General features: G+C 43.7%; 1 protein-coding gene across 1 annotated transcript in view; it reads left to right on the top strand.

Annotated features, from left to right (window-relative positions):
• The window catches only part of LOC127005155 (serine/threonine-protein phosphatase 4 regulatory subunit 1-like), a 187257-nt gene that overhangs the window by 16705 nt on the left and 157281 nt on the right, over positions 1–13271 (top strand). Inside the window, exon 3 of the mRNA XM_050873791.1 lies at positions 12843–13086. Within this exon, the coding sequence (XP_050729748.1) occupies positions 12843–13086 (244 nt within the window). The remainder of the gene's footprint in view (positions 1–12842; positions 13087–13271) is intronic.

Here is a 13271-nt window from a genome sequence, read left to right as displayed (position 1 = left end):
CATTCATTCTTATTCTTACGCGTTCTACTTCTACTCCTCCTCCTCCTACTACTACAACTACTACTACTAAAACCACCACCACCATCACCCTTACTACTACTATTTAGAATGCTGCCAGTAGTGTTTTGAAGTGCGTATGAAGCAATTACTTTCAGCTTTAATTTGCTTTCTATCCTGCACCGCCAGAGAGAGAGAGAGAGAGAGAGGTGAGGCCGTGGCTGGTTGGTGAGGGAGAGAGCGAGCGGGAAAAAGAGAGCTCGAGAGAGAAGGGGGGGTGGGTAGTGGTAGAGGGGGACCACGTTGGGCCATATACCGTTTGTTGGCCGCCATTTTGCGTGTGGCGGGAAGGGAGAGGGGTGAGGGGAGCGAGGGGGTGGGGTGAAGGCGCCTGGCTGGACACTGCTGCCCTCTACCGTAGGCCTGGCGAGGGGGAAGTTCACCTCGCCGCCGCTAGAGGTCTCCCTGGGCGCCCTCCTCCTCCTCCTCCTCCTCCCTCTACTACTATTACTACTCCTTCCCCTCCCCTTCTCTCTCTCTCTCTCTCTCTCTCTCTCTCTGTCCTTGCCTCCCTCTTTCTCCCACCCATTCTCTCTCTCTCTCTCTCTCTCTCTCTCTCTCTCTCTCTCTCTCTCTCTCAGGCCTGCTCGCTGCTTTCCCTCCCTCTCTTCTCTCCCTCTTCTTCCTTCGCCGCCCCAATGCCTCTCTCCTCTCCTCCTCATCCTCCTCCCCCCATCCGGTGTGGGCTACATGCAACCTTCCTCCCTCCCTCCCTCATCTCCCCTTCCTCCCCCCTCCGCTCTCTCCCTCTCCCTCTAACGTATCTCCAGCGCCACCACCACCACTCTCTCTCTCTCTCTCTCTCTCTCTCTCTCTCTCTCTCCTATGTTATCTCCTTCCCTCCTCCCCCTCCCTTTCTTTCCTCCTCCCACTCCCATTTCCTCCTCCCTTCATTCCGTCATTATTCTCTCCCTTTCTTTTCTTGTCCTCCATTCTCTCTCCCTGTTGTCTTTACCTCCTCTTCCCTTCATTCTTTTTCCTTTCTCCCTTTTCTTAATCTTCAGTGTTTTATTTTTCTTTACTTGTGTTTCTTTTTTGTTTTCTTCCTTTCCACCCTTCATTCATTTTCCTCTCCTTTCTCCCTTTTCCTAATCTTCAGTGTTCTTTTATTTTTCTTTCCTTGTGTTTCTTTTCTATTTTCTTCCTTTCCTCCCTTCTACTTCTCCGTCGCCTCTTCTTCTTCGTCGTCGTCCCGTAGAAAATGTAATTAATATGGAAAATAGTTGACTGATAATTATTGTTTTTTTTGAGAGAGAGAGAGAGAGAGAGAGAGAGAGAGATTTGTGCCACGTGTTTGTATAAGGATATGGAAAGCAGTCTCCTCTCTCTCTCTCTCTCTCTCTCTCTCTCTCTCTCTCTCTCTTTTTCCTCCCTTCCAGCATTCCTTCCTCTCCCTGCATTCCTCTCCCTCCCAAAATGCCTCTCTTCCCTCCCTGCATTCCTCTCTCTCTCTCTCTCTCTCTCTCTCTCTCTCTCTCTCTCTCTCTCATTATTCTTGATTTTATTTCCTTTCCTTCCCTACCTTACTTTTTTCTCCTCCCTTTCTCTCCCTCATTCATTCCCTCCTTCCCTTTCTCCCTCCTTCCCACCCACCCGCACCCTTCTCCCTTTCCTTCATTCCTCTCCTCTGCTTCCCTCCCTCACTTTCCTCCCTTTCCTTTCTCTCCCGTAATCATTAACACTCCATTTTCTTTCTCTATCGTTCATTCTCTTATTCCCTTTCTCCCTCTTTTCCTCCTTTTCCTTTCTCCCTTATTCATTGGCTCATTCCTTTCCTCCCTTTCCCTTCTCATTCTTTTCCTCCTTCCCTCCCTCTCCTTTCTCATTCTTTTCCTCCCCTCCTCCCTTTCCTTTCTCATTCTTTTCCTCCCCTCCTCCCTTTTCTTTCTCATTCGTTTCCTCCTTTCCTCCCTTTCCTTTCTCATTCTTTTCCTCTTTTCCTCCCTTTCCTTTCTCATTCTTTTCCTCCTTTCCTCCCTTTCCTTCCTCATTCTTTTCCTCCTTCCCTCCCTTTCCTTTCTCATTCTTTTCCTCCTTCCCTCCCTTTCCTTTCGTTCTTTTCCTCCTCTCCTCCCTTTCCTCTCATTCTTTTCCTCCTTTCCTTTCTTCAATCATTCCTTCATTCCTTCTCTCCTTCCGTTCCATTCTCTCCCTCATTCTTTTCCTCACTCTTCCCTTTCTCCCTACCTCTGCCTTGCCTCGCCTGCCTCAATCCTTACCTCCCTCCCACCCTTCCTCCTTCCCTCCCTCCCTTCCTCCCTTTCTGCGTGTATGGTGGGTCGATACGGTGGAGGCACGGCGTATAGGGGTGGCGTACACACACACACACACACACAGGGAAGGGTGAATATCAGGCCCTGAAGAGTTCGAGGAGGAGGAGAGAGAGAGAGAGAGAGAGAGAGAGAGAGAGAGAGAGAGAGAGAGAGAGTTGGAGGAATATATAGGAGGAAAGGAGAGAAGGAAGGGTGGAGGTCGAGGAGGAAGGAGAGAGAGGGGGTTGAAGGAGGAGGAGGGAGGGAGGAGGAGAGAAAGTTAGAGAAGGAAGGGCGGAGGCAAGAGAGGATGAATGGAAGGAAGGAGTGAGATAACAAGGGAGCGGAGAAGGAAAGGGAGGTAAGAGTTGAAAGAGGAGAGGAAGGGAAAGGGGGAGAAGGAATGGAGGAAAGCAGGAGACATAAGTGAAAAAGGAAAAAGGGAAAGGAAGGAAGAAGTGAGATAAGGGAGAATAGGAAGAGAGGAAAGAAGAAGGAAGGAGAGAAGGAAAGGTAGGAAGAATAAAGGTGTCTGAGGGAAAGAATGACTGGAAGAAACGAAGGAAGGAGAAAAGGGAGGGAAGCAAGAAAGGGATATTGGAGAGAGGAGGAACGGTAGGAAAGAGGAGAGGGGAAAGAAGAAATGCTGAAGGAAAGAGAAGGGAGAGGAGGAAACCTAGAAAGAGATAAATAAGGGAGAGGAAGGAAAGAATGGAGAGAAAGAGGAGGAAAGATAGAGAAAAGGGAGATAAGAGGGAAAGGAGGAAGAAGAGGAAAGGTAAGGATGAAGGAAGGTGTTTGAGAGAGAGAGAGAGAGAGAGAGAGAGAGAGAGAGAGAGAGAGAAAGGAAGGTATACCATTGTTAGGGGAAGGAAAGGGTAGAAGGGAGGAAAAAAGGGTAAGGGAGAGAAGGGAAAGGTGTCCCATGTGGCAGGTAAGGCAAGACCAGGTGAGAAGTGCCTGCTCTCTCTCTCTCTCTCTCTCTCTCTCTCTCTCTCTCTCTCTCTCTCTCTCTCTCTCTCTCTCTCTCTCTCTCAAGCTTTTCCTAGAAGTGTTGGATATTGTCAGATTTATATGCACTCTCTCTCTCTCTCTCTCTCTCTCTCTCTCTCTCTCTCTCTCTCTCTCTCTCTCTCTCTCTCTCTCTCTTCAGGCCTACCCTTCCTCCTTCCTTGTTTTAATTATTTTCCCAGCTACTCTCTCTCTCTCTCTCTCTCTCTCTCTCTCTCTCTCTCTCTCTCTCTCTCTCCGCCATCTTTTTATCTTTTCCTTCCCGTCAGCGGTCTCCTCTTCCCTCCCTCCCTCCCTTCCTCCTTTCCTCCCTTCCCTACTTCCTCCTCTTCTTCCTTCCCTCCGTCTCTGTCTCCATTTCTTTCAGTCAGTAATGAGGTATCTTTTTTTTTTTCCTCCATTCTTTCCTTTCTTTTTTGTCTTGGTTTTCTTTCTTCCATCCTTCCCTTCTTCCTTTTCTTTCTCATTCATTCGTATTCTCCTTTCCCTTCTCCTTTCCTTCATTGTCTTCATCGCTTGTTACACCATTTCTCTCTCTCTCTCTCTCTCTCTCTCTCTCTCTCTCTCTCTCTCTCTCTCTCTCTCTCTCTCTCTCTCTTGCTTCTACTTTCTTCTTCTTCTTCTTCTTCTTCTTCTTCTTCTTCTTCTTCTTCTTCTTATTATTATTATTATTATTATTATTATTTCATACTTATCTCTTCGTATTTGTACACTTATTTATTTTATTTCTTATTTGCGTCGTTTTTTCTTATTCCTTATTTTCATTCATCGCCAGTTGTTGCTCATTACCTCGTTTCCTTTCTCGTTATTTTCTTTTATCAGGTCCTTCCTTATTCGTTAGTGACGCTCTATTTGTATTTCCTTTGCATTCCGCCGCACTCCAAGCTCTCCCGTGCGCAGCAGATGTCAACTATTTCCAACGGCAGCCGCTAAACGGTTTTCTGCTCTCGTTGAATTCCACATACTTCACTTCCTATCACTCTACAAGTCTACATAGTCTGTTTGTCCCTTACGCCGGATTCTTTGAACGCCGTATTCGTATTTAGTAAGTTATGTGGGTAGTTTGTTTTTTTCATTCCACTTTTGGGACCGGGTTAGTTTGAAGTGTTGGGTTTGCACTGTTTAGTCGTCTTGTTACAAGCTCATTCGTATAAAGTGATATAAAAACTCCTAAATTAACTAGCCACGCCTTGAAAAACGAGTGAAAAAGACAAATCAGCCACATTTCGTTGTTCAAAATCATGCGAGACTTGTTAACAAAATTAGTATGCGGGGTTAGTTATATTGGATTTTCACTGCTTATTGGACTTGCTACAAACTCATTCGTATAAAGTGACGTAAAAACTGCAAAACTAACTCTATATCCACGCCTTGAAAAACGGATAAGACAAATCAGACATATTACGCTGTTCAAAATCATGCGACTCTTATTAACAGAAAATTAGTGTGTGAGGTTAGTTAGATATATTGGGTTTTCACTGTTTAGTCGACTCGTTACAAACTCATGATATAAAAACTGCAAAATTAACTAGCCACGCCTTGAAAAACGGGCGTAAAAGACAAATCAGCCACATAACGTTTACAAAATCAGCGTCACTCTTATTAACGGAAAATTAGTATGCTGGGTTAGATGTGTTTGATTTTCACTGTTTAGTCGACTTGCTACAAACTCATTCGTAAATAGTGATACAAAAGCAACAAAACTAACTAACCACGCCTTAAAAACGGGCGAATAAGACAAATCAGACATTACGTCGTTCAAAATCATGCGACTCTTATTAACAGAAAATTAGTATGTGGGGTTAGTTAGATATATTGGATTTTCACTGTTCAGCCGACTTGTTACAATCCCAATCGCAAAAAGTTTATAAAAAAGAACAAAACTAACTAACCACGCCTTGAAAAACGGGTGCATAAGAAAAATCAGCCAAATAACGTCTTCAAAATCATGCGACACTCTTATTAACAAAAATAGTATACTGGGTTAGTTGTGTTGGATTTTCACTGTTTGGTCGACTTGCTACAAACTCATTCGTATAAAGCAGGGGTTCCCAACCGGGGGTAAATTACCTCAAGTGGGGTAATTTGGTCTTTTCTGTGGGGTAATGGGGTGACAGAGGGCGGTCAAGAAAAAAAAGTAAATCCCTGGTATAAAGTGTTGTAAAAACTGCAAAACTGACTACAGACACGCCTTGAAAAACCGGTGAATAAGACAAATCAGCCACATTACGTTTACAAAATCGGGCGACACTCTTATTAACAGAAAATTAGCATGCCGGAATCAGCCATCAACCCGTAATAAGTTTATAGAAAGTTTATTACCAACTCAAACTACCAAATATCACTGGCAGCTTCTTAACAGTTTTTCGCCGTTATTATAATATCCCACGTGATTCACTTCCCATTGTTTTCTTTATTGGCGCCATACTTTTATTTGGGGAAAATGAATAAGTTGAATATAGGCATTTTTTTTTTTTTTTTACAACAAAGGAGGCAGCTCAAGGGCAACAAAAAAGAAAACAATAATAAAAAAAAAGCCCGCTACTCGCTGCTCCTAAAGTAAAACAAAAGAGGTGGCCGAAAGGAAGATCAAATACAGGAGGAGAGGTGTCGTGCCCCGTAAAAGTGGTTCGTGAAAGCTCGTAGGGAGCGGCGTCTGTCTGGCTGGTATTGTTGGAATTGTGGGGCCAAGGGAATGGTTTAGGAAGGGAGAGCTTGAAATATTGGCGATGTTATGTCCGCTTCGTTATCCTTCTTTCCCCGTTTTGTCATCCCTATCTTGAGTGTTTCTTTTTTTCAGTTTCTTCTTTAGTTCGTGTTTAATTTTCACATCCAATATCTTCTTAACTGTTTCTGAGCCATGTTTCATTTCACTCTTCCATCGTTTTGTTCCGGTTTCATCTGAGTTTAGTTTCATTTTCAGATTAACTTGTCAGTCTTTTCCTTTCATGTTCTAATTCATGGTTTTGTTTTTTCGTTTTTCGTTAATTCCCTCCGTTTCACCGTGATTGTTGTTCCGGTCTCATTTTCCTTTTCTGTTTTGTTTCACCGTTTCTCTGTTTCGCTGTTTATTGTTCTTGCTTTTTTTTTTACCTCCCTGTTATCTGTTTCGTTCCTGTTCGTGTTGTTAAAGTTTTGCTCTTTTGATGTATATATTGTTCCGTTTGTTTCATCGTTCTTTCTGTTTCTCTGTCGACGTTTCAGTTTCACCTACGTTAATTTCATGTTTCCTCGTTGTCTTCCGAGTTACCGTTTTGTTTTCCTGTTTCGTTTCCGTTCCGTTCTTAATCAGTCTTCGTCTTATTATTGTTTCTTAATGTGTTTCTTTTGTATTTGTTCCGTACCTGTTTCATTTTCATCTTCGTTCTGTTCCTGTTTCATATTCGTTTCTCTAGTGTTTCATAATTGCGCGGTTTCTTTTCTATCCATTTATTTCGTTTCCGTTCGGTTGTTGTTTTAAATTTGTTTCGCTTTAGTTTCATCTTCGTTTTATTCTAGTTTCATAATCGTTTGCTTCCTGTTTCTTACTATTGACGTTTCATATTTCATGCGGTTCTTATTTCACATTCGTCCCGTTCCCGTTTCATATTAATTTATTTCATTTTCGTTTGTTTCTTGTTTCAGATTTTAGTTTTAGTCATCTTCGCTTTGTTGCAGCTTCATAAGTTTCGTTTTCGTTTCAAATTCGTCGTGATGCAGTTTCTTGTTTCGTTTTAGTTTCATATTCGTCCAGTTTCACAATAGTTTCATGTTTCATTTTCATACTCTTCCCGTTTCGTTTTCCTGCGGTTCTTGTTTCATATTCGTTCGGTACTCTTCATATTCATTCGTTTAGTTTTCGTTTTGGTGCTTGTTTCAAATTTGTATCGTAGTTTCATATTCGTTTTGCTCTAGTTTCACAATTCTCTCTCTCTCTCTCTCTCTCTCTCTCTCTCTCTCTCTCTCTCTCTCTCTCTCTCTCTCTCTCTCTCTCTCTCTCTCTCTCTTCAGCAGTGTGTTTTATTTTCATACTATTGCTGTTTTGTTTTTGTTCTTGTTTCATAGTCGCCACGTTCTCTGTTTCATACCTTGTTGTCTGTGGGTCAAATTCTTAATCCTTCCTGCGCTCAAACACATTAACTAACAAGGCTTTAGTAGGATTTGTGGGCATTTCCATGGGTAGTTTTGTGACCCTGGTGGCAGTTTGAGGAAGTTTCTGCACCATGAACGTAAGGAAACACTCGAGGGGACGCGTTCACCTTTTTGGCCATAAAGAAATGATCGATGGAGGAGAAGAAAACGTCTGTAGAAATTGTAGGCATTTCCATGGGTAGTTTTTTTTACCCTGGTGGTTGTTTGACGAAGTTTCTGCACCGTGAACGTAAGACACTCAGGGGGACGCTTTTACCTCTATTTTTGGCTTTTAAGAAATGATTGATATAAGAGAAGGAAGCGTCTGTAGGATTTGTGGGCATTTCCATGGGTATTTTTTTTTTTTACCCTGGTGGTAGTTACACGAAGTTTCAGCGCCGTGAACGTAAGGAAACAATCATGGGGACGATTTTAACCTCTTTTTTGGCCTTAAGAAATGATTGCTGTCCGAAAAGAAAGCGTCTTAGAATATCGACAATTATTTAACAAGGATTTAGCAGGATTTGTGGGTATTTTTTTTTTTACCCTGGTGGTAGTTTGACGAAGTTTCTGAAAAGTGAACGTAGAGAAACATTCATTTAGACACGCTTAACCTCTTTTTGGACTTCGGTAATAATTGATAAAAGGAAAGGAAGCGTCCAAGGTAATGATTGATATAAGGGAAGGAAGCGTCTGAGGTAATGATTGATATAAGGAAAGGAAGCGTCTGAGGTAATGATTGATATAATGAAAGGAAGCGTCTGAAGTAATGATTGATATAAGGAAAGGAAGCGTCCGAGGCAATGATTGATATAAGGAAAGGAAGCGTCTGAAGTAATGATTGATATAAGGAAAGGAAGCGTCCGAGGCAATGATTGATATAAGGAAAGGAAGCGTCTGAGGTAATGATTGATATAAGGAAAGGAAGCGTCCGAGGCAATGATTGATATAAGGAAAGGAAGCGTCTGAGGTAATGATTGATATAAGGAAAGGAAGCGTCTGAGGTAATGATTGATATAAGGAAAGGAAGCGTCTGAGGCAATGATTGATATAAGGAAAGGAAGCGTCTGAGGTAATGATTGATATAAGGAAAGGAAGCGTCTGAGGTAATGATTGATATAAGGAAAGGAAGCGTCTGAGGTAATGATTGATATAAGGAAAGGAAGCGTCTGAGGTAATGATTGATATAAGGAAAGGAAGCGTCTGAGGCAATGATTGATATAAGGAAAGGAAGCGTCTGAGGTAATGATTGATATAAGGAAAGGAAGCGTCCGAGGCAATGATTGATATAAGGAAAGGAAGCGTCTGAGGTAATGATTGATATAAGGAAAGGAAGCGTCTGAGGCAATGATTGATATAAGGAAAGGAAGCGTCTGAGGTAATGATTGATATAAGGAAAGGAAGCGTCTGAGGCAATGATTGATATAAGGAAAGGAAGCGTCTGAGGTAATGATTGATATAAGGAAAGGAAGCGTCTGAGGTAATGATTGATATAAGGAAAGGAAGCGTCTGAGGTAGTGATTGATATAAGGAAAGGAAGCGTCTGAGGTAATGATTGATATAAGGAAAGGAAGCGTCTGAAGTAATGATTGATATAAGGAAAGGAAGCGTCTGAGGCAATGATTGATATAAGGAAAGGAAGCGTCTGAGGTAATGATTGATATAAGGAAAGGAAGCGTCTGAGGTAGTGATTGATATAAGGAAAGGAAGCGTCTGAGGTAATGATTGATATAAGGAAAGGAAGCGTCTGAGGTAATGATTGATATAAGGAAAGGAAGCGTCTGAGGTAGTGATTGATATAAGGAAAGGAAGCGTCTGAGGTAATGATTGATATAAGGAAAGGAAGCGTCTGAGGTAATGATTGATATAAGGAAAGGAAGCGTCTGAGGTAATGATTGATATAAGGAAAGGAAGCGTCTGAGGTAATGATTGATATAAGGAAAGGAAGCGTCCGAGGCAATGATTGATATAAGGAAAGGAAGCGTCCGAGGCAATGATTGATATAAGGAAAGGAAGCGTCCGAGGTAATGATTGATATAAGGAAAGGAAGCGTCCGAGGTAATGATTGATATAAGGAAAGGAAGCGTCTGAGGTAATGATTGATATAAGGAAAGGAAGCGTCTGAGGCAATGATTGATATAAGGAAAGGAAGCGTCTGAGGTAATGATTGATATAAGGAAAGGAAGCGTCCGAGGCAATGATTGATATAAGGAAAGGAAGCGTCTGAAGTAATGATTGATATAAGGAAAGGAAGCGTCCAAAAATACCAACTTTTGGGGGGGGGACTTCGGTAATGATTAATATAAGAAAATGAAGCGTCAGAATTTCAACCGTTGTCTCGCCTTCATTCAGTCTCCTCTACTTCCTCCTCCTTTGCCTTCACTCGTCACTTCTTGCTCTTTTTTCCTCTCTTCCTCCTTTTAATCGGTGTTTTTGTCCTGTTTACGTTTTCCTTTTCTTCATCCTCCTCTGCTTTTTCTTCTTCCTCTCACGTCTGCTTTTTCTTCTTCCTCCTGTCTTTATTGCCTTGTCTGTGTGTGTGTGAGGGGGGTGGTCTCTCTCTCTCTCTCTCTCTCTCTCTCTCTCTCTCTCTCTCTCTCTCTCTCTCATTCACCCACGCTCAAGGTACAGTACCATACAAACCGAGCTCAAGCCCTCCGGTTCCTCCCTTCCTCCTCCTCCCCCTCCTCTTCCTCCTCCTCCCTACCCCTCACACTAACATCCGGCGGAAGAAGGGGGGGAGGGAGGGAGGGAGAATTGGAGCCGTACGCACCTCACTTTTCCTCCCTCCTTCCCTTCCTTCCTTCCCTCCCTCCATCTCCTCCTTCCTTCCCTCCATCTCCTTTTCCTCCATTCCTCCACTACCACAAACTTGCCAAAATGAGTTATTTGAAGAAATGTGAAACGGGAGGAAAGAACGGAGGAGGTAGGGATGGAGGGAAGGAAGGAGGAGATAGAAGGGAGGGAAGACAGGAATGGAGGAAAGGAATGAATGAATGAAGTAAGGAGTAGTGTTCAAATCTCTCTCTCTCTCTCTCTCTCTCTCTCTCTCTCTCTCTCTCGTTGTCTGATCGAATCGTGATGTAACAAGATGAGAGAGAGAGAGAGAGAGAGAGAGAGAGAGAGAGAGAGAGAGAGAGAGAGAGAGAGAGAATTTTCGGAAGGGAAAGGAAACGGAGGAAAGAAAGTATTTATGGAGAGAGGAGGGAAAGGAGGCGGCGGCTTTGGAGAGAGAGAGAGAGAGAGAGAGAGAGAGAGAGAGAGAGAGAGTACTATTACCATATGTTGAGGAAGGACCTGAGAGAGAGAGAGAGAGAGAGAGAGAGAGAGAGAGAGAGAGAGAGAGAGAATCACCCACCATAGCAACATCCTCTCATACTTCTCATTACATAACACCCCCTCACCCGTATCACCACCACCACCACCCTCATCACCACCACCGCCACCACTTCTACCTGTAACACCTATAGTTAATAAGCTACTACTACTATCACCTTCATAACCACCATCACCATCATCACCGTCATCACCACCGTCACCACCAACACCACTTTTGTCTTCCTTTTTACACCATTGTTCGCTTGTCATCACCTCTCTCCCTCCTTGTCGCCATCACCACCATCATCTAACATCTAACATCTAACTACACAGCATCACACCCAGTCTCTGTAACATCGCACATCACCATCATCATAGTTGTTGTTGTTGTTAGAGGAGGTAAAGGAGGAGGATGGAGGAGGATTAACAGTTTTTCTCTCCTTCCTTCCTCCCTCCCCTCCCCTCTCCTCCCGTTCTTCCCTCCGCCTTCCTCATCTGCTCGGAGGAAGAGGAGGAAAGAAGAGGGGAGTTGGCTTTGGAAGGGAGAGGGGAAGGAAAGAGAAGCATGGAAGAAGGAAGGGAGGTAACAAAAATAGGGAGGGGAGGAAAGAGAAAAAGGAAAAGGAAGGAAAGGGAAGGGAGGAAGGAAATAAATGATGAAAGGGAGGAAGAAAAGTAGGGAGGAAAGAGGGAAGGAGAGGAGGAAAGAGAAAGTTGAAGGAAATGATGGAGTGGAGGAAATAGGAAGATAAAAGAAAGGGAAAGGAAGAAAAATAAGATGAAGGAAGGGAGGAAACAAATTAAGGGAGGTAGGAAAGATAGATGCTAGGGAGAGGAAAATGAGAGCGGAAGGAAGGAAGGGAGGAAAAAGAAAAGGGAGGGAGGAAAGCAAATATTCCCATTAATCATGCAGTTTCCACCATGTGTTCGAGAGAGAGAGAGAGAGAGAGAGAGAGAGAGAGAGAGAGAGAGAGAGAGAGACGCAGCTTAACTTTTCCAAACTATATGTAATTAATTTCAGTTAGAGCATTGTTATTGTGAGCATATTATTCTCATTATTATTATTATTATTATTATTATTATTATTATTATTATTATTACTATTATTATTACTATTGTTTTTATTATTATTTTTCATCTGTTGCATCTCCGTCTTGTTATATTCTCTTCTATTCATTTTCCTCTTCCTTTTATTTTTCCTCCTTTCTTTTCCACCTTCCTTATTCTTTTTCCTTTTGTACTTCTCATTCATTCTCCTCATCCCTATCTTTTCGTCCTTTTTTTTTTCTCCACCTTCTTATATTTCTTCTTTTTACTACTACTACTACTACTACTACTACTACTGTTATTATGTATAGTAGTAGCGGCATGGGTCAGGTCGTTCAGGATAGCTTGGCGAATAGCAAGTTGACTCCACGACACATTTCCCTGGCTGGGTGGGAGAGGGTCAGACCTATTCTTCAAGTTGAGCTGTGCATTACCCTCCACCACTACTACTACTACTACTACTACTACTACTACTACTACTACTACAACTACTACTGAAACCACCGCCACCATCACACATAACCACCTCCATCTTCACTAGTCACTGTTGCCATTACTCATCACCACCATCAATATCATCTCCATAGTCTGTACCATCACATCACCACCACCATCACCTCCTCCATCATACATTTCCACCACCACCATCACCTCTACCATTACCAGTACACATCATCACCACCGCCCCTACTATCACCACCACCACCACCACCACTTTTCAACCATCATCATCACTACAGCCGCCACCACCACTGTCACAACCATTGCCATCACCACAACCACAAACACTTTACTATTACCAATATTCATCACCGCTACCACCACCACTACATTAGGCATACACACCACCAACATTGCTTATTACCACTACCACCATTACACCACCACCACCAATACTGTTTCCCAGACCTAACCACCCCCACCATACCCAACCATACCCCACTCATCACCACACCACCACCTCCGTAACCCTCTCCACCCCCACCATACCCCACCCATCACCACCCCATCACCCTCCATAACCCTTTCCACTCTTTTAATCCCCAGAGAGCAGCGGGGGAGGCGGCGAAGGACCTGCAGGAGCGGTGGAGGACATGGGGGGGCCGACGTGTCCGGGCGGCGGCGGCAGCGACGAGGAGGACGAGGAGGAGGAGGAGGAGGAAGGCGGGGGCGGCGGCGGGGGCGGGCCGGGGGATGACGTCTGCAATACGGGCTATGAGGACGACATGGTCTCGGCCACCCCCCTCGCCAGGCTCATCAAGTGCGCCCACTCCGATAACTACTTCGACAGGTAAGGGTTGAGAAGGTGTGATGGAGGTAGGGGAATGGGGAGGTGTATGGGTGTTGGGTGTGGGTTAGGTTAGGTTAGGTTAGGTTAGGTGATGTTTGCAGCCACTCCGACAACTGCTTTGATAGGTTAGGGTTGGAGAGATGTTGACAGGTGTGCATGGAGGTAGGGGAATGGGGAAGTGGAAG

Source organism: Eriocheir sinensis, chromosome 29 (genome assembly GCF_024679095.1).
Source record: "Eriocheir sinensis breed Jianghai 21 chromosome 29, ASM2467909v1, whole genome shotgun sequence".
Taxonomy (NCBI): Eukaryota; Metazoa; Arthropoda; class Malacostraca; order Decapoda; family Varunidae; genus Eriocheir; species Eriocheir sinensis.
Note: the sequence above shows the minus strand (reverse complement) of the source record. Positions and strands in the feature narration are given on the sequence as shown.